We start from the raw sequence: 25,580 nt of genomic DNA on the forward strand, positions 1-25,580 counted from the left end.
GTGCAGAGGAATCGTGTGGTCCACCTCCGTCGTTCCCTGAAATGGAGGCTTTAGAGAGGATGCAGAATAGGTTTACCAGAATGCTGCCTGGATTAGAGGGCATTATTATCTGTAAAGAGAGGTTAGACAATGTTTAGACTTTACTTTAGAGATACAGCGTGAAAACAGGCTCTTCGACCCACCGGCTGCCCAGCAATCTACTGCTGCTTCACACAATCTTGCTAAATAAATTTTTGGTGATCACAATTCCGACATCACATTCTGAACAGCTTTTCCTGAAGCATCTACAAAAAAATAAGAACAGGTGAGCTCTATCACAATTTCAATTGCATCGTTGGTTACATCAAATTTAATTACTGAAGAGCTTTGCGGTGAAACTGCACAAATTCATCCATTTAATTAATTGCTTATAATTTAGCCTGAAATAGTTTACTCTTACTTCAGGCCAGTGTCCAGATGGAGAGTTTTCATCTGATGGATTCAAACCATGCCAACCACGTCCTTTTGGAACATATCAGCCAGAAATTGGACTTGTGGGCGAGGTTTAAGAACAAAACGTGAAGGATCAGCAACGTTTCAGGATTGTGAAACTAAAGGTAATTTTATTAAACTACTTCCTCCAGTTTTGATGCTGGGAATTGATGTACTTTTGAAATACACCAATGAGAATTGATGTATTTTTGTTGTGGATGTTGAGACAATTTTAGAACAAACAATGTCATCTTTTTATGCAGAGGCTCTCAGAACAGTGCTATTTCAAAGGGTTCACATTATACGTTACTTGTTAATAATCCACAGTGAAGCCAGTATTACAATATCAACATGTTAATTTGCTGCAATTAATATTATTAATGTTCTACCATGGCAATCTCACAATCTAAAATAAGCCATTCTGCTCCTAATTTGTAAGCTTCCTGTTTGTAAAGATGTCCAGTTAGTCTTCTTCGTACTTATTTCCACCACAATGTTGCAATTTTCTCCTTTTCAATTATATACCTTTCAACGTTACTATTCAATCTGCTTCTGTGCTGATAATAATAAGCTGTATAAAACAGATATTTTTAATCACACCTCTGTCTCGTGACTCTTTTTCTATTATCTTATATTTAGTTACCAGTATTATTTACTCCATCAAGCTTTTACAACCATAATTAAACTCCCCCTTTATCTTATTTGCTCTCTGCAGTCTTAAAATGAACCATGAACATTTTTTTTCCATAGTTTGAAAGCCAAGCAATTTTCTCACTGAAAACTAATGGAGGTAATATCCTAAATTTTGGTTCCACAAATAGTCCTGGTTTCAGTGCATTTCTGCCAAGATTCAGCCACATACAAGAAAAATAAGAAGCATACTCTTGCTCTGTCCTTTTAGAGACATCATCCTTGTAAGGAGTTGGTAAATTGATTGAGATTTTATCCTGTACATCCAACTGTGATGTCCTTAGACAACTCAGTGGATTTGTAGTATTGTAGCGGTGCTGGCTCGATGGGCCAAATGGCCTCCTCCTCCACCTATTTTCTATGTTTGTACATGTGGCAAATTGTATGTGTGTGTTGGAATTCAGTGCAATTCAGGATCATAGAATTTTGCATATCATGATTTTCATGATGTTGTTTCGATTTTCTGTTATATTTCCACAGTCCGATGTTCAGCGGGTCATTTTTATGATACAAACACGCACAGATGCATGCGATGTCCGGTGGGATTGTACCAGCCAGAATTTGGGCAAAATCACTGCATTGCTTGTCCTGGAAATACCACCACAGATTTTGATGCATCAACTAATATTACTCAATGTAAAAGTAGGTGTATTCTATATTGCACACTTGCAATTAGCAACTAGATTCAACTTCCAAGTGGGTTAGAGAGCAGTTATAATAGATTGTCATGATGGTATGATGGAAGCAAAGAATGAATATAACAGCAAATTTTGGAGTACTGTTCACCAGTCAGGGAAATGGTGCAGTTAATGCATTTCCAATTCTAAAGCACAGAAAGAGAGTTCTCCAGAGATATTCTGACTGTACCAGTGTCAGAACATGAACCCGAAAGTGACCATCACTGTGATATGTTGTGTCCCATTCAATGTTTGGAATCTCCACCTTGAACCTCTCATCATTTCATAATCCCTCTTCTACAAAATCCTTAAAATCTGCCTCCAGGAACAAACACCTTCCCTAATCTTTCCTCATGTCATGTGTTGTCAACATTGGGATATTTTCACAGCGCTAAAGATGTCTTATAAATGTTGGCAGACTTGGGCATTTAATAATTGTTCTCCAGCTGTTGCATTCAATCCCACATAGTAATGAACTGCAGAACTAACACTCGGGGCTTGTGATCGCCACATGAAGTAGACATGTGGGACTCTGAATTAGTGATCTGACAACTATTTCAGGATTCTGATACCAAAATAAGCATATATTGTATAAACCAAGTACTGCACATGTTCCACTTGGTTTATGACTGCACTAACCGGCAGTTTGTAAAGTGATGTTCGGGAGCTGGTAAAAGACATATTGGGTCCATATATTGCACTCCCTCAAATTCTAAATCTTAATCTATAAATTGGGTGCATCGGAGCCCTGGTTCATCCATATGAATGCTGCAATCCTTTTTTTTGGTAAGATTTTAATCGAGAATTAGGTCACTCAGCATAATAGCATTTCAGTTCAAGTTGTTCAGTGTCAGAGCAACTGCATTCAAATTTCAAGGTTTGAAAGTGAGAGCCTGAAATGTGAATCTTGAAAAAATATCTTGCTGTAAAGGAAGGAAACTGTTTTGAGCAGATGCAGGATGCTACAAACAAATTGCATTTTGTTTTCAAAGAGATAGCACAACATCGGTTGAAATTATTACGGTGAATTACTTGAGATCTGGCACTTGTTTTGCATGCTATCATCTCAAAACTACAGGCAAACATGCTAATCAATGCAGATTACACAATTAAAACTGTCAATCGGTCGGTACAATAGTTTGTGAATGTACAGGAACTTGTCATCACTGTTGTTAACTATGATGAATCAACTTACTTCACACCTTTTGCAGAAAGTTAAATCAAGCAGTATTTTATCTTTGAATTTATAATGTCATATTTTCAATATTATGCAATTTGTTTTTTTCTAACTGTTTAGAATTTAGTTTTTTTATTACGTATTCTACCTTGTTACTTTGATGTAATCTATGTCATTCTTTTTGTGAAGAATTCCTGTAGTACAGCTTCAACCAAGACATCTTCCTTGGGTCTAATAAAGAGCTTTCCATGAGCGTTGTGTATTGGGATCAGTGCCTACGTACATACCTATCTTGTAGAACCATGCCCAACTGTGCCTTGACAATCCTTCTAAAGTGAGGCACTTAATTATATTATTTGTGTTTATTGTGCATCAGACAGACAATGTGGTGGAGAACTTGGAGACTATACTGGATATATTGAGTCTCCAAATTACCCTGGGGACTATCCTGTAAATGTTGAGTGTACCTGGAATTTAAGTCCGCTTCCAAAAAGGCGCATTCTCGTCGTTGTACCAGAAATATTCCTACCGATTGATGATGAGTGTGGAGACTACTTAGTCATGAGAAAGAGTTGTGAGTAAGAACAGTGACAACATTTAATATTTTATAACGTTACACAAATAAAATTTGAATGGCAAGCTAATAGATACATATTTGTTCAAAAGTCAAAACTTTGAGCAACTTCAAGGTGGTAACCGCATCTCCTAATTTATAACCGCTTGACAGGAGTTACTCTTGAAAATCTGGGCTTGTATAATGCGCTGTGTATACTGTACCACGTTGCAGAGACGGATAGCAGGTGCTCCCCTTAGTCAGAGAAGCACAAAAACTTGAGCAATTTATTTCCAACAAAACCATCAGCAATTCCACTCTTCCCTTCCTGGGTGTCCCTTCAACTAAGATCAATTGGGTCTTCGTTCCTCCTTTTTCTTTATTTATTTTTCCAAACTTCTTTCTTCATTAAGCATTCTTTATTTTTTTTCGTCCTTTTTTCACCAAGCAGGGAGAATAATAATTTGCATCCACACTATTTCCGTGGATACAGGTTATCCTTGCATCCACAGAAGAGTCCTTCATGGGATTTGCACATTCTGAGACAAGTCGATGATTCAATGCTTGACTGGGCAGATAGAAGGGTAGCTTATGATGTTGTGCACACCTTTTGTTCCCTGCGCTCCAGTCATAGAGATTAAGGACTCAGTGCGTCCTTGGAAGCTCCTTCCCAATATTGAGAGGTCATGAACCAGATATTCCCATGGGTCCGTCTTTTTTCAAGGAGCTTGAGAACAACCGTTTGCTCTCCTGGAAGTTTGTTGCCATGATGGAGTGGAGTATTGCTTGCAAAATAAGAGTTGGCTTGCAGACAGCGAGCCATGTCCGTCAGTGCCTATTGAGTTTGAGATGTAAGCCAAAACAAAAGATCTGAATCAAAACCTTCTTCCTCTGTACTCATCAGTGCTATGAGGTGTGTTTCTCCATGAAGATTTCTGGGAAATGATGGTCCACAAAAATCACTTTTAATTATGACATTTTTGAGGTTATCCACTTTTGAATTCTAAAAAATGGTATTGTTCTTTATCTGATCTGTAAGAATGTAGTTCATTTCATGGAGGGGTTTAATTCCTGTAGAACGTAGAAAGGTAAAGCACAGGTCTGGCCCTTCAGCCCACAATGTATGTGCCAAACATGATGATGATAAACTTAATTTTCTCTGCCTGCATATGATTCATATCCCTCCATTCTCTGCATATCCATGTTGCTATCTAACAGTATCTTGAACAGTCACTATTGTATATGAGTCCACCACCACCCCAGGCAGCGTGTTCCAGGCACCCACCACACCAGGCAACCTGCCCCACACGTCCTCTTTAAACTTCCTCTTGTTTACCATTAAGCTATACCTCTAGTCTGTGACATTTACACCCTCTGGAACAGGTTTTGATTGTTTACTCTATCTAAGCTTCTTATAATTTGATATACTTCTATCAGGTCTCCCATTTACGTCCGGTATTCCAGAGAAAACAATCCAAATCCGTCCAGCCTCTCCTCATACCTAATACCTTCTAATCCAGGCAGCAATCTGGTAAACATCTTATGAACCTTCTCCAAACGTTCCGTATCAACCCTGTCATGGGGCAACCAGAACTGCACGCAGTACCATTGCTTTTGGAAGTTTAACAAGGGCAGGACCTACACTGTGAATGGTAGGGCTCTGGGAAGTGTGGTAGAGCAAAGGGATCTAGGTGTACAGGTACATGGTGTCACAGGTAGATAGGGTGGTCTAAAAAACTTTTGGCACTTTGGCCTTCACCAGTCAGAGTATTAAGTATAGAAGTTGGGACGTCATGTTGCAGTTATATAAGAGGCACATTTAGAGTATTATGTTCATTTTTGGTCACTATGTTTAGGAAAAATGTTGTCAAACTGGAAAGGGTGCAAAGAAGATTCATGATGATGTTACCAGAACTCTAGGTTGAGTAGGCTTGGACTTTATACCTTGAATGCAGGAGGATGAGGGGTGATCTTATAGAATTGTACAAATCATGAGAGGAATATATTGGGTAAATGCAGAGTCTTTTGCCCAGAGTAGGGGAATCGAGAACCGGAGGACATAGGTTGAAGGTGAAGGGGGAAAGAGTTAATAGGAACCTGAGGGGAAACTTTTTTACACAAGAGGTGATGGATCTATGGAACGAGCTGCCGGAGGAGGTAGTTGAGGCATATATTGCAATGTTCAAGAAACATTTAGAGAGGTACATGGATAGGATAGGTTTAGAGGGATATGGGCCAAACGCAGGCAGGTAAGAGTAGTCAGGATGGGGCATGTTGGTTGACGTGGGCAAGTTGCACCGAAGGGCCTGTTTCCACCTGTATGACTCTATGACCATTCTATCTACCTGCGTTGTTACTTTCAGGGTGCTATGGATTTAGAACTCAAGATCCTTCTATACATTAATGCCGCTGAAAGTCTTGCCATTAACTGAATACTTTTCCCATTACATACGACCTCCCGAAGTGCAACACCTTACACTTGCTCAGATTAAACTCCCTCTGCCATTTCTCCGTCTATTTCCATAGCTGACCTATATCCCGATGTATATACAGTACTTTGACAACTTTCCTTACAGTCCGCAACTCCACCAATCTTGGTATTATCTGCAAACATATTAACCAGCCCATCTATATCCATGTCCAAATCATTCACACATATCATAGAGAATGTCTTCAATGCCAAATAAGCATTGGAGTAAAAACATAGGAAGGATGTCACTTGAATGTGTTAACCAATGTGTTTTAGACACAGCACAATGACAGTGCAATTGAATAGGATTTAAAACATAAATGTTAGCTGCTTGGGTGTTTCAAATTAAACCGTACAGCAAATACTGTCTGTGGTGTTCAAATTATGCAGACCTATTTTAAAGATAGTTATTTCAATACTGCTGCTATTGTTCTGGCAATATTCACACCGAGGGTGGTGGGTGTGTAGAACAAGCTGCCAGAGGAGGTAGTTGAGGCTGGGACTATCCCATCAGGTTTGATGGGTTATGGACCAAGCGCAGGAAAGTGGGACTAGAGTAGCTAGGACATTGTTGGCCGGTGTGGGCGAGTTGGGCCGAAGGCCTGTTTCCACACTGTATATATCTATGACTCTATGAATCTAATATTAATAATATTTTATATGAATTTTCAAAGAACTGATTTATGCTAAAAAAATGATCTATGTCACTGAATAAATCTGTTCTTATAGTGTCATTGATCAGCTTTGTCTAATTCAGTGACAACCTATGAAACCTGTCAGACCTATGAACGGCCCATAGCATTCACTTCAAGATCAAGGAAATTATGGATTCAATTCAAGTCCAATGAAGGGAATAGTGGCAAAGGATTCCAGGTTCCGTACGTAACATATGATGGTAAGTACAGAGATCTGCTTTATAATATCTGTCCAATTTGCCTGTCTGCTTCACATTATCATCCTCTTTCAGCCTTACCAGCAGTCAGCATGTTCAGAAATCCGGCATTGCTGTCTCAATCGGAAGCAAAGCTTTGAAGAACTCACTGCAGAAGAGCTCTGAAAATCCACTGTCAGCTACAACAGCTTATTGAAAGTAAAAGAATCAAGTAAAATAATGTAACAGACAGTCTCTAGTATTTTTAGCTTGCAATAAGAAAAATTAATTTTTAGCTGTTATAGAGAACTTTGTACAGTATTTGAAAACAACTCGTTGATTCACGAAGTGACCGTTAGTTAGGTGGTTGGAGCGGATCCCTTACTTAATTATAGCAGACAATTGACAATAATTGTCACCATTTACCCCCGTTCCCCCCCCCCCCCCCCCCCCCCCCCCCCCCCCCATGATCCGCTATAATAACAAAGGTTTACTGTATTCTCTTTCTCTGTTACAGAGGATTACCAAGAACTGATTGAAGATATAGTTTGAGATGGTCGATTGTACGTGTCAGCGAATCATCAAGAAATACTAAAGGGAAGATGCAAAGACCAGATATTGGCAGCAAAAATCTATTTGAATCTAATACCTGCTCAATTTTAGTTTTATAATAACATTAATATATACCACACAGTTATTCAATGGCAATACTGAAGTAGAGACATTTAATTATAGTTTTCTGTGATAACTTTAACCTCTGCAATTCTTGGCTAGAGAGAGCGCAGAGTGAATTATTATTCTCTTGATGTGGTTATCTGTAAACATGCCAAAGGCATTTGATAAAATGCCCATGGAATGAAAAGGGTTGGAGCAAAAATAAACAGGAGGTTGGCTGAGTAACTGCAACATAGAATAGCGACGAATTTCTCAAAGTTGTACTGTCAAAGTTGTCAGGCTCTCTCACCTGGAAGGGCTGCTATGGGCCCAGCTATGCCTGTCTTTTTGTTGGTTACATTGAAGACGCTTTGTTCCAAATGTACCCAACTCTTTCTCTGCTCCATCAATGACTACGTCATGACTGCCTCCTGCACCTGTGCAGAACCCATTGGTTTCATCAACGTTACTGCTAACTTCCACCATACCTCCAAATGTACTTGTTCTCTCTCTGACACCACTTCTCCTCTTCTCAATCTCTCTGTCTCAGGGGACAGACTATGTACTGATGTCTACTACAATCCCAATGCCTCCCACAGTTGCCTTGACCGCACCTCCTCACACTCTGCCTCTTGCAAAGCCACCATCCCTGTCCCTCAATTTCTCTGTCTCCACCACATACAACATAGAACAGTACAGCACGGGGTCAGCCCCTTTGGCGCACAATGTCTGCGGGGAACACAATGCCAAATCCCTTCTGTCTGCGCATGATCCATATCCCTCCATTCCCTGCATCTGCCGTGTCTGTTAATGATTACATATCTTCGATTTTTGTATTTAGATTGACTTTTCAACGTCTTTTTTTTTTGCAGGACAAAAATCTCAGCAAGGCCCTATTTGATGTTTTGGCACATCCACAAAATTACTTCAAATACACAGCACAAGAATCTAGAGAAATGTTCCCATGGTCATTTATTCGACTTTTGCGTTCAAAAGTTTCTAGATTTCTACGGCCATACAAATAGCTGGGAATTTTTTACATCCTTGAACTCTGCTATTTCATTAGAAGACTGTAAAATGTTTCCTTTAATCTGTTTACCTTCAGTTTGCATGAACTCCTGGGCATAGGAATGTAACCCTGTAACCCTGTAAAACTGAAAATAGTATGAGCAATTGCAAACAAAAGCAATATTAATTTCCTTTCCCTAATTTATATCAAACAATAAATTATCCTGCTCACACACACACCCTGACCTACTTATGATGAACTAGTTTTGCTGCAGACGACTGCTATAGAAACCCTCAACATGTGATCTGTAGCTAGCAAAGGTCTAGGGAGGCAAAAGAAAAATTGTTTGGTGCTCATTAGAACTGTAAATTTATTTTAACCACGCGGTTCCTATTCATTACATTAAAAAAATGTCAATTGGAAACAATGAGAAACATAGATGGAGGGAAGCTTATGTTATGTGCTAGCTCCTGCAGGAAATTAGGATATCATCAAAATGCTTTGACTGATCCACTGCCAAATTAGCTTGTTCTTTGTGAAATTCAGTGGTCTTACTCTCATGAACTATTATTCATTTTAACCACTGCTGTTAAAACAAGTAAAATATGATGTGATATGTCTTCGCTATGTTGTTCAGCCTTTTATAATTTATCAACTTATCTCGGCATTTCCACATTAAATAGACATGTTAGATCAATCGAGCAGTGACCTCACAATGGTCTCCATATAATTATACAATGAAATGGCAATGAAAAATGTTTGCACTTGTACTTTCATTGTTTATATTTCATAATGTTTCTAGGGAAAGTTTCTTTTTAACAGCATCATTCTAATGTAAAGTGTTCTTATAGTTATTTTCTGAGTTCAGTGATTTCTGTGTTGAACATATTTGTAAATGTATTAAAGGTTCTCTTCCACCATTCTAGATCCTCCTAGAGACACATCGGAAAATTAATCATGTCCACATGTTGTACATATTGATTCATGTTCACCTCTCAGCGAGAGAACATTGTTGCAAATTATCTTCATAATATCCCCACCTGAAAACAGATGAGTTCATAGTCATGACAAACCATAAGGTTGATAAAAACATTTGTGATGTGTGTTTGTTAGGCACCTGAAGCAGAAGCAGATTGCGGAAAGCTCGATAAGGCTTAATGTGTAGGAAGGGACTGCAGATAATGGTTTACACCAAACTGAAGAAGGGTAGCGACCCAAAACGTCACCCGTTCCTTTCCAGAGATGCTGCCTTTTCCGCTGAGTTAACTCCGGCTTTTTGTGTCTATCTTACAATAAGGCATAAGTTGCTCTAGTTTAGTAACTCCTGCCCAAAATCTATAATGTAGCAAAAGCTAAATTCTATACTTATCAAGTAAAATATCCAAAAAAACACATGTAAATCATCAACCTGATTTGGCCTTGAGCCACAATGAAAAATGCATAACTGATGAGATAAGGTTTGGTTAAAGAGATGGATTTTAAGCAGAGTTTTAAAGAAATTGAATTGGAAAATTGAGCTGAGTTTGGGGAAGTAGTTGACAGAGCTGACCCTGACCTCGCCCACAGGGCCAGTTTCCATGTTGTATCACTGAAGTAAACTAACATTCAAATTGCATTGACAACTGTTGGTTCTTGAAAATACCTTTCACGGTGCAGAAGGGAATCATGTGCAGGTTTGTGGTATGTGAGTAGTTGTAAAGGAGCACCTTAAACTCTTTACACTTACAGCCCCTCCTCGGATAATAATTTGAAAATTGGCATTGCTTGTTTCATATAGTAAAATCTGTCAAAGCACGTTGCAAGTATGCTGGTGGACAAATAGCAGACATTACACCAAAGTTTAGTGAATGAGAAATTTTAAGTAACTTCTCAAAGACTAAAGGGGACCAGGGGAAGGATGATAAGGAAATATTAGAACTTGTATTCATGGACATCTCGACACTTCGCTACCAGGGATGGAATGACTTGGGTCCAAATGCACCAGACCATGCGCAACTCAGCTAATAAAGGAAATTAAATTTAGATCAGTGGACGGGAGAATGTTTCACAGGTAACGGCACTCTCAATCACTAAATATTACAGGTTTAAAATTCAGATCTAAGAGAATGCATCATATTACACAATTCAAGATTTCTATATTTTCAATGACTTAATTTGAAGTTTATGCTCAATGTAGACCATCTAATCTGCTCTAGTTTGGAACAGATGGTGATGCCTAATTATGCATTTAAACAGTTACTGTAAATTATGCACAAAGTTGCCAAATGTTTGTCCTACAGTGTTTAATATTGACTGTCACTGAAAATACTTTTTGTCCATTTAAATGGTTGAATTGGTGTTTATTGTAGACCATGTTTAAGCCTGTTTGAAAATTTGAAAGTCTCTTTACTGTACTTGTTTCAGATTATGGAAACCATCACGGTATATGGCACATGTTGTCACTGGCACCATCTGAATTTAATCCCCCACATCACTGCTCACCTAAACATGTTATCCCATTTGATTCAGTCACAGAGTCTAAATTTAACCGTTGCATTAACCAGCATTTTTCTTTTCATCATGTTTTAGTATCTACTTCTAAGTTCCTGGAGGATAGATTGTAATTTATAACTTACAAATTGACTATTAAACAAAATAACTTATCAAGAGACTCGCTTCTTTTACTCATGTATACCTACTACAACCAGGTTAACTATAGAATACTCTACAGAGAATCAGACTTTCTGATATCTTCTCTCCAAACATTATTGCCATATGTACAAAAGAAGCAGTTGCTTACATGATACAGTTCTTAAATCGAACTTTACACAGTAAAAATGCATATTTTAAAATCCAGTTTTGCCAATTAAAACCACATTTCTTTAATTATAATCAGTTTAGAGACACAACATTGAAATAGGTCCTTCAGCCCATCGAATCCACACAGACCATTGATCCCTTGCGACGACTAGTTCTGTGTTATTCCATTTCCGTATCCACTCCCTACATATTATGGGCAAATTAAAGAGGCCAATTAAAATAGAAAACCACGCATTTGTGTGATGTGGAAGGAAACGGAAACATCTCGAGGAAACCCGCACGATCACGGAGAGAATATACAAATTCCACACAAACAGCACCCAAGGTCAGGATCGAACTCTGGACACTGGCACTGTGAGGCAGCAGCTCTACCAGCTGTGTCTCTGTGCTGCCCACCTCACCAACATTGTCTTCAGCATTTCAGTAATGAAAAGATTTGAACTGTGCAACATCTTTGCACTTTAAACCACTTCTGTATGGTATGCAAATTAAATTATAAAGTTATCAAACCATCATTTATGCACATAAAACAGTAAATGTGTTTGTTTGAAAATACACAACTACAGGAAAAGTTTCTCCTTTGGACGCAACAATTCCAGGCACTTTTGTATATAATCAGCATGAAGATAAATAGCCAGAAAATATCAGAATTACTGAAATAATGTTGTTATACAGCAAGGATCAGTCTGAAGAAGGGTCTCGACCCGAAACACCACCTATTCCTTCTCTCCAGAGATGCTGCCTGTCCCACCAAGTTACTCCAGCAGTTTGTGTCTACCTTATACAGCAAGAAAACAGGCCCTTCGGCCCACACTGTTCATGCCGCCCAACGTGCCCCAACTAAGCTAGTCCCATTTGCCCGCGTTTGGCCAGCATCCATGTAAAGCTTTCGTATCCATATACATCCTTGTACAGATTCATTGAATCAATCATACACTTATAGATTAGATTAGATTAGATCCTTTATTTGTCATTCAGACCTTTCGGTCTGAACAAAATGTCGTTGCCTGCAGCCATACATATAATAACAAACAACAAAACACACAATAGACACAAATTAACATCCATCACAGTGAGTTCACCAGGCACCTCCTCACTGTGATGGAGGCAAAAGTCTTAAAGTTACTGTCTCTATAACATGTCAATATGCATGTTGCTTTTGTTTGTGATCATTGCACACTTAAATCTTTCATACATCATATATCTAAGGTTCTTTATCAAGTCTTTGCTATGATTTGGCATAAGCACTCTTATGAAATTGGGAAGAGCAGGTGTTTCAGGTTGGGACCCTTTTGCAGACTTCTTTGGATGGAGATGGGTCAGGCGCAAACAAATGTGACTACCTTGGTTATGCAAAGTGGTCGGCTTGGACGAGTTAGGCCAAGGATCTATTTCCATTCATGGGCAGATGATTCTGCAGCAGCGAGCTCTGTATCTATCAGGGGCTGGAACCTGGGCGTCAATCACTGAAGGCTGAGAGGCGTCCCTTTAAAAGCAAGCTGTCTCCGAGGCGCTTCCCATTTCGATTGAGAGATTCAGCTTCTCCGTTTTGGCTCTGGGATAATTCCTTGAGTTTCCCCTTTAACCGCCCAGTTTTGTTTTTCTGATTGTCGGCAATTATTTTGCCTCCAGAGTATGTTTTACTCTGACATTCTGAGAGAAAGCCGACAGCAGCAGACAGACATTCGGGAGGCTGCTTCTCTGCGCCTGCAGAGGCGAATGAAACAAGCTGTCCAGTTCATCCATAAAGACTCGGCAGATTTATTGCCCTTGGACGGGCTAAAAAAACTGGGCACCTCCAAAGAAACCGTAAGTGACTGTCTAATTTTTGACAAAGACTAGTAAGCTTGGTCTTTGTGCGGGATGGTTACCCTGTGTCTATGGTTCCTCAGTATATCGATAAATGAGAGGGTCGATCCACTCCGTGCCGCTTCCACTGCCCTAAACCGGGGCTAGTTCCTTGGGCTGGAGACTCCCAGAGAGTGCTGCCTGCTGCAAGAATTTAATTGGATTCTCATAACTCCGATTAATCTTGCATCTTATTGTTTAAATTCTGTAAAAACAAAAAAAGTCATTTGCGGGAATTAATTCATTTGGATCGAACTAAATAATAACTAATCTATTGAACGTTTTTTTCCGATACATCTTGGAGCCGTCACGTTATTGGACATGTTACCTTAACTTCATAAGAATGATGAGTCTTGTGCCGAAATTCGGAATGAAAATGTGTAGAGGTGTATAACAGGAGGACAATCCCAAATGTTGTCCGGTTTACACCAAAGATCTTAGAGCAGAGCTCTGCTCTAGGCTCTGCTCTAAGATCTTTGGTTTACACCATTGTCAACAGTTAAACATATCTATAGCCCAATCTATTGACCCGTTCAAGTAATGAGGACACCCACCACCACAAGGGAAATGACCGGCATGTGCTTGATTGGTGGTGAGAAGCTGCAATAGAGGCATAGAATCGCACACATGAAGACATGGCCATTTGGTCCATCCATCTCCCAGCACTTGGTCCTTACCCTCCAATGCCTAAGCGATCCAAGTGTCTGAAGAAGGGTCTTGACCCGAAACATCACCTGTTCCTTTTCTCCAGAGGTGCTATCTGACCCGCTGAGTTATTCCAGCTTTTTGTGTCGATCTACTGCTCATTAAGATGTTTCTTAAATGCGGTCAGAGACCCAGTATCAACCTTAGACAATGTCCACACAGGGCAAACCTACTGTACATCCTAGGAATAAATCTGGTTAATTTGGTTACTAAAGGAGCTAAAGTTACCAATATCATAACTGTATTAACATTGTAATATTTGTAATTTTATTTTAGCAACCACATAATATTCTGCAAAGACGTTTACTAGAAAGCAACTTGTCAAAATTTCAAGCCAACAACCGAGGGACCGGGCCTTCTAACAATTCGTTTCCGGTGCAGAACAAGAGCTTTCATCAGATTAAACAAGAATTTCACAGAAGAACACATGGTGATGATGACCTGATATTTGTGTGTTGCAAGGTAATTTTGCATTCTTTAATGTGGATGACATTATTCATCCAATGAATAACTTGGAGATCTAGAAATCTTGGAAACCGGCTCCTCTGGTCTAACTTGCCCATATCTCCCACTAACCCATCCCTTTCTCACCCTGCACCGTCCACCTATATCCTTCCGTCTAATGAGGCACAACATTACCCACCTCCAGCCTTTCAGTCCAACTCATGTCCAACAAAGTCTCAAATATCTCAGCCAGGACTCCTGCAATTTCTTCTCTAGCTTCCTACAATGTCCTTGGATATATCTGATCAGGCCTGGAAGATTTATCAACCTTCATACATCTTGGGACATTCAGCGCCTCCTTGACTGTCCTCAAGACATCACCGTTATTCTTTCAAAGATCGGTGATCCTCATGTCTTTGTATGTTATCCACGTGACCGTGTGGGTTTTCTCCAGTTGCACCAGTCTCCTCCCACATGTCAAAGACAGGTTTATAGGGTAATTGGCTGTTGGCAGTGTGAACTATGAGGAGGATGCTATGACTTCGGCAGGTTGGGCAGATGCCTGGCAGATGAAGTTTAATGCGGATAAATGTGAGGTTATCCACTTTGGTAGCAAAAACAGGAAGGCAGATTACTATCTAAATGGCATCAAGTTGGGAAAAGGGGATGTCTATGAAAGTAAGCATGCAGGTACAGCAGGCAGTGAAGAAAGCGAATGGCATGTTTGCCTTTATAACAAGAGGAATCGAATCTAGGAGCAAAACGGTCCTTCTGCTGTTGTACAGAGCCCTAGTGAGACCACACCTGGAGTATTGTGTGCAGTTTTGGTCCTCTAATTTAAAGAAGGACATTCTTGCTATTGAGGGAGTGCAGCGTAGGTTTACAAGGTTAATTCCAGGGATGGCAGGACTGTCATATGCTGAGAGAATGGAGCAGCTGGGCTTGTACACTCTGGAGTTTAGAAGGATGAGAGGGTATCTCATTGAAACATATAAGATTGTTAAGGGCTAGGACACATTAGAGGCAGGAAACATGTTCCTGATGTTGGGGGAGTCCAGAACCAGAGGCCACAGTTTAAGAATAAGGAGTAAGCCAATTAGAACGGAGATGAGGAAACACTTTTTCTCACAGAGAGTGGTAAGTCTGTGGAATTCTCTGCCTCAGAGGGAGGTGGAGGTAGGTTCTCTGGATGCTTTCAAGAAAGAGCTAGATAGGACTTTAAAATAGCAGAGTCAGGGGTGAAGGCAGGAATGGGGTACTAATTGGGGATGATCAGCCATGATCACATTGAATGGCGGTGCTGGCTCAAAGGGCCAAATGGCCTACTCCTGCACCTATTGTCTATTGTCTATGGAGGATAGTGCTAGTGTATGGGGTGATCATTGATCGGCACAGACTCAGTGGGCCGAATGGCCTGTTTCCACATTGTGTCTCTAAAGTCTAAATACTAGATTGGCAATGTTTAAAGGAGATGCGCAGGGCGAGTTTCTTATATAACCAAAAAGTGTAGAGTGCCTGGTATGTGCTGCCAGGGGCAGTGGTTGAAGCAGATATGTTAGTGGTATTTAAAATACTTTTGGATAGGCATATTGATATGCAGGGAATGGAGGGGAATTGTGTTATGTGCAGGTAAATATTTGATGGTCGTGGCATCATGTTTGGCACAGACTTTGTGGGTCGGAAGACCTGTTCTTGTACTGTACAGTTCTATGAAGATAATATTATTGTGTAAGTATATAAAAATGGACAGACAAATTGAACATTTAAGCTTCTTTGCACCAACTGTTGATACTTTTCCATATTTGGATGTGATATCACTAAAACATTTTTGCAAATATAAAAAAAACTACCCTAAATTCCATTTGCAAATGTTATTACAGAGAGATAAGGTAAGAACTCTCAAGGGATGAAATGTTATTTCAGAGTAACAATACTCTGTGTACCAACAATCATAAGGTCATAAATGATAGGAGCAGAATTAGGCCATTCGGCCCATCAAGTCTACGCCACTGTTCAATCAGGGCTGATCTATCTCTCCCTCCTAATGCCATTCTCTTGTACTCTCCCCATGACCCCTGACACCCGTACTAATCGAGAACAGTCTCTCGAGTCCTGTGATGTTTGAATCTTAAATCAGGTCTGTTTGATCAATAGCTGTTTTCATTATATACAACCTAATTACTAATTGTGGCATATAAATCTCCTTAGCGTTGTGAGATGATGAACGCTCCTGATTTACAATTTGCTAATGCTTGGTACATTTACTGTTGTGTGATTTACAACCTTGTTATAGTGTCATAGAGATGCAGCACAAAAACAGGCCCTTCATGTGATCGAGTTCACATCAACCATCAGGCAACTATTTATATAATAATCCTACCCTAACCTATTTTAATCTCCCAACCTCCCTATCAACTGCACCCACCTCCTGGCAGAATCATGAGGGGGCAACTCACAGTGCCCAATTAGCCTACATTTTTGAGTTGTCGGGAAAAGCCTGGAGCAAACCCCAAAGTCACGGGGAGAACATGTAAACTCCACACAGACAGCACTGGCAGTCCAGTCTGAATATGGGTCGCTGGAGCCTTGAGGCAGCATTGTTCCATTGCCACAAGAATAGACTTGATTCTCCAATGTGTCTTGGATGGTTCTAAGACTGTTTTCAATTTTTCAAGTGTGCTGGATTAGAGACGACGTTACAGATTGACACTGGCTCTGGATATAATCTCATTTCAACTGCCTGTGTGGATAATCTGGGGTAAGTAAACATGCATTTATTGTACTTTCTCTTTCTCAGATAGCAACAAATAAAGCAAGGGTTTACTGGACACAATTGTGATTTTTTTTTCACTCACCACATGACCGGACGGGAATAGCTGTCGTGTGAATGCACAGACGTCATCACAGATGGCTGGAATAATGTTCTGATGAAGGCCTTTTGGGATTTGTAACTCATTTAAGCAGAAATACATCGAAAACATGTTTAAAGGAGCGGCCATCTTAAGTGTTCCAAAGGATATTTTTTAACATTCGACAAGATTGTACAGTAAGACTGTATGAAATGTGTGATTTAAAATACTGTGAGACAATCACATTTAGAGAAAAGAAGATAAATGTTATTGCGAAACAAAAGTGAAAACTGACAGCTATCTGCTGCAGCATTAAATTAGTAGCACCAAGATTTTCTCCCAGGTTTACAGTGATCTGGATGTATTAGAAAATTAACATTCTACTCCAAGATGATTTTAATTCATTGCAAGATAAATTGCAAATAAACCTGTCATTAAGTGTTCTGGGTGGGATTATGCTTTGGAACTGAATTTCACAATAGTATAAATTATGAATTATTATGCATAAAATAAACTGCTGGAGGAACTCAGTGCATCATGCACCGTCTATGGATTCAGAGGAATGTGGAGGCAAAGTTGATGTTTTGAGTTAAGTCCCTGCATCGGGCTCTCTCTGGATAGTCTCTTCAATAATTATTGACACTTGCCCTACTGCTTGTGAAATGTACAATACATTGTGAAATAAAGGGAAGATGAAAGCAGATGTAGGTTTTTAAAGTGGCTGGTTTTGGGAAGAGAGAAAAGTATCTGTAAGCCACCTTGACTGAGTACATGTGTTGAAAATTGGGAATCCTGTTTAATGCTTAGCATCCTACAATTGAACAGTCACAGATCTTTTTGTTCTGACTAATTTTTAATCCTGCATTTTAAGGCATTAGCTATGTTGTTTTACATTTGACTTTATTGAGCATATAGTTTTACATTATCTTCATCTAAACTTAAAAATTACATCTTCAAAATCTTTTTTCTTTATAGGCTGATGGAACTTGTGAAAACAGAAAAGGGTGAAACTGAAACAATGGGTATGCCCTTTAGTTTAAAGGTCATTGGCCAAATGGACAATATTGCAATCTCTATAGGGCAACTCGATATTAAGTGTTCAGCAATTGTGGTGGGTAAGTTTACACACTAACCAGAATTTATTCATTAATTACGTCCTGATAAATCTTTGTTTTAAATGTTGCCGATGTTCCCGATGTTGGGGAAGTCCAGAACAAGGGGTCACAGTTTAAGGACAAGGGGGAAATCTTTTAGGACCGAGATGAGGAAAAATTTTCACACAGAGAGTGGTGAATCTCTGGAATTCTCTGCCACAGAAGGTAGTTGAGGCCAGTTCATTGGCTATATTTAAGAGGGAGTTAGATGTGGCCGTTGTGGCTAAAGGGATCAGGGGATATGGAGAGAAGGCAGGTACAGGATACTGAGTTGGATGATCAGCCATGATCATATTGAATGGCGGTGCAGGCTCGAAGGGCCGAATGGCCTACTCCTGCACCTATTTTCTATGTTTCTAAATGTATGTATGTATTTTACATTGGTTTTTAGTTTTTTGTGAGTAATTATCACAAATTTCTTGCCAATGGATGTGAAAGTATTAATCACATTTAAAGGTACCTTGGATAATAGCTGAAAATGTGAGAACTTTTGTATTGGAATTGAGATATAGACAAAATAAATAGCTCCAGTTAACCCTGTAAAATTGGCTCCAGTTAACCCTGTAAAACAATTACAGGCAATCCCAGTGTTGTGCTCATTCAAGTAGTGTAGATACGGCCAGATAGATTTCATAAACCACCACTCAAAAATTTAATGAATTAACTTAAATTCACTCACGGAATTTGTGTGAAAGTGAACAAATATATAGATATATTTTTTACAACTCGAGTTTCTAGACATGTGTGCAGGTAACATGATTTCACTTTCCAGAAAATCGATCTTGGAACGCAACCCCCATAATGTAGGGTTGGGGGGAGATGCCTGTACTCACAAATTGTGTTCAATCTCAGAAAAACTTGTTGAAGTTTTATGCTTGCGAACTGCAGGGTTTTAGTTGGTGAGAGTCTACTAAAGTCAGAAAGTCTACTGGAGAGTCAGTGAACTGTAGCTATATTCTCTAATAATTACTCAATTACTATAATGTCCATTTTCCCAATAAATTCCAAACATGGTGATTTTTTTCCCTTAAAGCTCTAATATTCAGTTGATTTGAAAAAAATCCCAAAATATTTATTATAAATTAGCAGTACAGGAATAGCATGCACAGAACAGAACTCTCAGGAACAGGTCCTTTGGTCCACAATGTCTATGCACGACATGATACCGAATTAAAATAGTCTCCTCTGGGGGGGGGGGGGTGGGGGGAGGATGGAGGGGACACCTCCCTCCCATGTTTTGAGAGGTGGGGGACAATCCCCCCCCCCCCCCCCATGTTTTGTAATCCGGATTTTGAAATTCGGTGAAAAAAAACCTATTAAAATCTCTGCTTTCCGCGAGACGGGGGGTGTCACTGTTAAGCGCCTGTTAAATGTCACTATTAACATCGTATTAACATGATGTGACACCGATTGTGTTTTGACCTTCAAGTATTACTGAAGGTATTCACGGAGAATTTCTTAAAACTGTCTGATGCGGGTAAAATTACCATTTGAAGTAATTGGATGTATTGGTGGATGGGAAAGATTTAATGGGTATCGGATTTAAACGGGTCAGGTCATTAAGGACTCCGGTCGAACTGGTTTCCTGGCTGGCTTGCAGGTACGTCCCTCATTCACGGTCACTCACGTTATTTAGTATTTTTTTCCCATCTCTCTCTCGCGCTCCCCCCTCCAAGGTTGGTTCATCAGTTTGCCTTTATTTGCTTCAGTTTTATTTGTTTGTGTTATTTATTACATTGTAGCTTTGGAAAGATTCAAGCAGGTATCAGACACTTTCTAAGGGCTGAATCGGCCCGTTCGCGGGACCTTTCATCGCCCGGCGAGGCTTAAAATTGGCCGCAGAATCTTCCATTGCTCCGTGATCAGGCAGTCAAACTGCTGCATCGAGGCGATCGATGCTCCTGATGTTGAAGCCCCTGCCGGGCAATGGAAGATCCCGCGGCTGATTTTAAGCCGCGCCGGGCGATTAAAGGCCCCGCAAACGGGTCGATTCAAGCCCCCCAATTTGGGGCGGACGAAGCTGCTGTTGCTGGAGTTCCAGGTCAGCTACAAATATTACCGTCCACAGGGCCCACGGCCGAAGCCTCCGAAGCCTCGCGTGTGTGTGTGCGTGTGCGCGCGGCCACCAAGAAATAGTGTCCTCCCCATGTTTTTATAGCGATTTCTGCCCCTGATACAGATAGACACAAAAACCTGGAGTAACTCAGCGGGTCAGACAGCATCTTTGGAGAAAAATAATAGGTGACGTTTCGGGTCGAAATCCTTCTTCACTTATTCCTTTTCTCCAGAAATGCTGTCTGACCCACTGAGTTAATTCAGCTTTTTATGTCTATCTTCAGTTTAAACCAATATCTGCAGTTTCTTCCTGCACAGTAGAACAGTACAGCACAGAAACAGGCTCTTCTGCCCATAATGTCTGTGCCGAACATGATGCCTAGTTAAATTCCTTTGCCTGCACATTATCCATTATTCATTCTCTACATCTCCATGTACCTACTTAAAGCATCAGGGGATAGAAACATAGAAACAATGAAAATAGGTGCAGGAGTAGGCCATTCGGCACTTCGAGCCTGCACCGCCATTCAATATGATCATGGCTGATCATCCAACTCAGTATCCTGTACCTGCCTTCTGATCCCTTTTGCCACCAGGGCCACATCTAACTCCCTCTTAAAAAATAGCCAATGAACTGGCCTCAACTACCTTCTGTGGCAGAGAATTCCAGAGATTCACCACTCTCTGTGTGAAAAATGTTTTTCTCATCTGTGTCCTAAAAGATTTCCCCCTTATCCTTAAACTGTGACCCCTTGTTCTGGACTTCCCCAACATCGGGAACAATCTTCCTGCATCTAGCCTGTCCAACCCCTTAAGAATTTTGTAAGTTTCTATAAGATCCGCCCTCAATCTTCTAAATTCTAACAAGTACAAACCGAGTCTATCCAGTCTTTCTTCATATGAAAGTCCTGACATCCCAGGAATCAGTCTGGTGAACCTTCTCTGTACTCCTTCTACGGCAAGAATGTATTTCCTCAGATTAGGAGACCAAAACTGTACGCAATACTCCAGGTGTGGTCTCACCAAGACCCTGTACAACTGCAGTAGAACCTCCCTGCTCCTATACTCAAAACTCACCGACCAAAACTCACGGGATGGCAAAACTCGAGGTAGTAAAAGGTGCAGAACAAATCAGAACCCGCTTCATTGACCCAGGAAAGATAGAGCACATAATGGTCCATTATTGGCAATGGAAGAAGGTTAGTTTTGTTTAGAGATGCACCGTGGAAAAAGGCCCATGGCCCACCGAGTCCATTCTGACCAGCGATCACCTGTACACCTGCAACTCAGGCACTACCTCGTCGTGCCATGGACCCAGATCACCTCCTCCAGCAGGCGATCAGCAGAGAGCAGAGGCCACCTCTACTAAAGTCCCGTCGCCCATTTGCTCCACATGGAAAACAACTCCTAGCACCATCCAGCCAACTGAGACAAAAGCATGCTGGATAGCCATCAAGTGGTGACAGGAGTGGAAGGCAACCTCATCTCCATTACACATCTACATCTCTTCACCAGATAAAAGCTGTCCAGGGTCTGACCTCCACAGAGGAGCATGGGTGAAGCTCACAAGACTTCTTACTGGAGTTGGGCATTTCAATGCCACCATGTGGAGATGGGGGCTCCGCCAGAGCCCACCCTGTGAATGCGGAGCAGAATAACAGACAGCCAACCGTGTCATCTCTGGGTGCCCGCTCTACCACCCACCAATTGGAGCTCAGGGCCACTCAGACATTGATGCAGAGACAACAACCTGGCTGCTCAACACCCGGCTTGAGATCTAACTATTCCTTTGGTTTATGTTTCATTCGCAAGAAGAAGACCTGTACACTAGCGATGGGTAGGGAGTCACTTATTCACGTTTGCCAACAGCTTTGTAGGACTGGAGGTGGAAGCATATGGTTCTTGTTCTACTCCTGGTCCAACATTCTTGTACCCAGGGAAGACTAGAGGACATAGCTTTAAGGTACATGGGCAAATTTTAAAGGAGATGTGCAGGGCAGGTTTTTTTGCACAGAGTGGTGTGTAACTGGAGCGGCACAGTGGCTCTTGTAGAGTTGCTGCCTTACAGCACCAGAGACCCGCGTTCAATCCTGACTAAGGGTGCTGTTTGTACGGAGTTTGCATGTTCTACTTGTGATCACGTGAGTTTTCCCTGAGTGATCTGGATTCCTTGCACACCCCAAAGACGTACAGGTTTGTCGGTTAATTTGGCTTTGGTAAAAATTGTAAATTGTCCCTTGTAGGTAGGATAGTGCTAGTGTATGGCGGACACTGGTCGGTGAAGACTCGGTGGGCCAAAGGGCCTGCTTCCACGCTGTATCTCAAAACTAAACTAAATAAGTGGCTAGGGATGGTGGTTGAGGCAGATATGATAGTGGCATTTAAGAGGCTTTTGGATAGACATATGGAAGTACAGGGAATGGAGCGATATGGATCATGTGCAGGCAGAGATTAATTTAACTAGGCATCATATTCGGCATGAATGTTGTGGCGTGAACGGCCCATTCTTGTGCTGTACTGATCTATGTTCTATGATTATAAAGGTAAAACAGAAAGTGCGAAAAATAACCTCAGGAGGTCAGTCAGCATCTGTGGACAACGAAACAATGTTTCTAGTCGATGACCTTTCATCAGAACTGAGACTAGGAAGAAGCTGATGATAACCCCTTGCTCTGATTCTAGATTATTGAAAGATTTATACTCAGTTTAATGATGATTAGGATATGTTCAACACTATTATCATTTTCATTTTCAGATGATGATAAGAAAATTCTCTCTCTTGGATTGCAGACCTTGAGATCTTTGAAGGTAAAAGATGATTAATTTATTGGGTTTGATGGTGAGAAATGTTTGTGCTGTTTTAGCCATCAGTTTTTTTCTATTCTATTTTGTGCTTAGTGCATAATCGACATGGAAAAACAATATTTAATTCTTGGAGAGAAAGAGAAAGAGGAGATTCAATTTCTGAATATTGACAGCAGATTGAATATTGATGGGTAAGTCTTCTTCTTTTCGTGTCCATCTTGTTACAAATGTTGACCTCGCTGTCATCGTCTATCCTGAAAAGGACGTAAGCTTCTGGAGACAATCAGTGGGAGCCATCACTTGTCGCAATAGATGATGGTGGTAGCACAATTAGCTCGAGATACTTCCAGTTACCAGCCCTGCGACGTGGATGCTTCTGTTATGGGGCCGATGGGTAGGTGCAATCACAATGATTTATCTGCATTTACCTATATTGTTTGAAACTATATGTCCTGAATGTATTGTACATTTTATATAAAAGATAATTGTAAATCCTGGTCTCAAATGTTTGAATGATTTTCTGCCAATTGAAGAGGATGTGAATTAATGGAATAATCCAGAGTGTTTATTCAGCTCTGCAGAAAGTTGCAGAGATATTCAGACTGAGAAATGTCTGCATATTTGCAGGGTGATTCACCTTTAATGGCAAAGATTCTAGTTAATAAATGCAGAAAAATGTCACCAGTCTATATCAAAATGGGGCTGATTATTGGGAAACCACTGTGTGACGAATAGATTTGCTATTTTTAAATGGTGGTAAAACACACTAATGACATTCGAAAGTTGCATAAAGTGGTACTGCATGGAACCTCACTGTCAGATTTTCCCGGCGATCTGTGCTGTAAAAGATCATGTCAGATTCCATTGTGCTGTTCTCCAGCAACTTGATGCATGGTTTGTATTGCTATTGAACTCTGTGTCGATCACCCAAAGGAACATAACACAAAACTGGCACCATTTTCCAACTACAAGAGCGTGGCATTGTCTAATGCATGCTTGTTGTAGTAAACACATGCACAAGAAATCAGTGAGCGGGTGAGGCTTTAACCCTATGTTTGCTGATGTACATTGCCCTCTAGTCATGCAAAATTTTGGTTTAAAACATCTTATCCCTCACTGTCTCTGCAATATCTGCCACATTTACATGCTTCATACTCTCTGCATTACTCTAATTCTCAGCACTTGCTAAGCTCCTGAATTTAATGACTACTCATAAAGCTTAACCAAGGAGAAACAGTAATTGCATGAGTGTACTTCATAAAATGGCATTCTCCAAAACATTTACGCATGTCCAAAAGATAGATAGGCCATATCTCATTATTAATGACAAAGCTAATTAAAAAAACTTAAGAATAGAAATGTATTTAAGGCTGAATGCAGGAAATATAGAAGTATAATATCAATGGAATAGAATATTAGAATAAATGTAGAATGTTATTTTGCTACGATATTTGATGTATAACAAAGATTTTCCTCAAAGATAATTTTTTATTTCTGCCTCTTCAAGAAATATAATGTAATAATATAAAATTATTGTCTTTCCAAAACCAGCTCTTCTTGAAGTACAGAAGTTGAAATATGTGACGGAAGTAAACATTTAATTTGCAGAAGTGTTCTTCGATGGCTCATGCATTTGTATGACAAAACAACCAATCTACGGCTTGTCTGACACCTTCCTACTTCTGGTTTTGTCTTTAATACAAGTTTTCAGAATGAACATGGAATTTTCTAGCATTTAGACAATCGTATATCCTCTTCAGTCTTTTATTTCAGAATATACAATACAAAATAAAATTATAGAAATAACTTCCTGTACCTTGTTTAAAAATATTGACCGTGAGTATTAATTTTGAAACAAAATAAGTTTATTCTATTTGTGAGTTGACTGACGTGCACAGTGGTAAAATAGAGTTTAACCTGTCAGCCTCATAATATTTGGTGATGTGTTTCTGCAGTATAATCTCTTGTAATCTACAAGACCTGTATTTGTATTTGTGGCACTTTCTACTACTTTCTACAGTAAAACAAATAACTGGTGAATAATTTTACAACATACATTAAGATACTTTTTGAGCATAAAGATTTAATAGAATGTTCAAGTTATTATAGATGTAGAAACTAATGTGGAATTCAACAACCTGAGACTCTGCTTTCAAAATGGGTTATTTTTTATTTGAGGGAACTGCACAAAACTGGTTGTCTCTAATTGGCATCCAATGTTTGCGCCCAACATGATGCCCAGTTAATCCGATCTCATCTGCCTATACATGATTCACATCCCTCTATTCCCTGCACTTCCATCTACCGATCCAAAAGCCTCTTAAATGCCACTATCAAATCTAGTATTTG

The 25,580-nt window shown here is 40.1% G+C and overlaps 1 protein-coding gene across 1 annotated transcript; it reads left to right on the forward strand.

Moving 5' to 3' along the window:
* The first annotated feature begins 12,878 nt into the window (after window positions 1–12,878).
* On the forward strand, window positions 12,879–25,362 carry nrip3 (nuclear receptor interacting protein 3). The gene is made up of 7 exons (XM_033038982.1): window positions 12,879–13,180; window positions 14,201–14,386; window positions 17,044–17,126; window positions 18,193–18,332; window positions 23,182–23,234; window positions 23,325–23,422; window positions 24,783–25,362. Exons 1-7 carry the CDS (start codon window positions 13,007–13,009, stop codon window positions 24,790–24,792), a joined length of 744 nt encoding a protein of 247 aa, XP_032894873.1. The 5' UTR covers window positions 12,879–13,006; the 3' UTR covers window positions 24,793–25,362.
* The last annotated feature ends 218 nt before the right edge of the window (window positions 25,363–25,580 follow it).

Source organism: Amblyraja radiata, chromosome 20 (genome assembly GCF_010909765.2).
Source record: "Amblyraja radiata isolate CabotCenter1 chromosome 20, sAmbRad1.1.pri, whole genome shotgun sequence".
NCBI classification, from domain to species: domain Eukaryota; kingdom Metazoa; phylum Chordata; class Chondrichthyes; order Rajiformes; family Rajidae; genus Amblyraja; species Amblyraja radiata.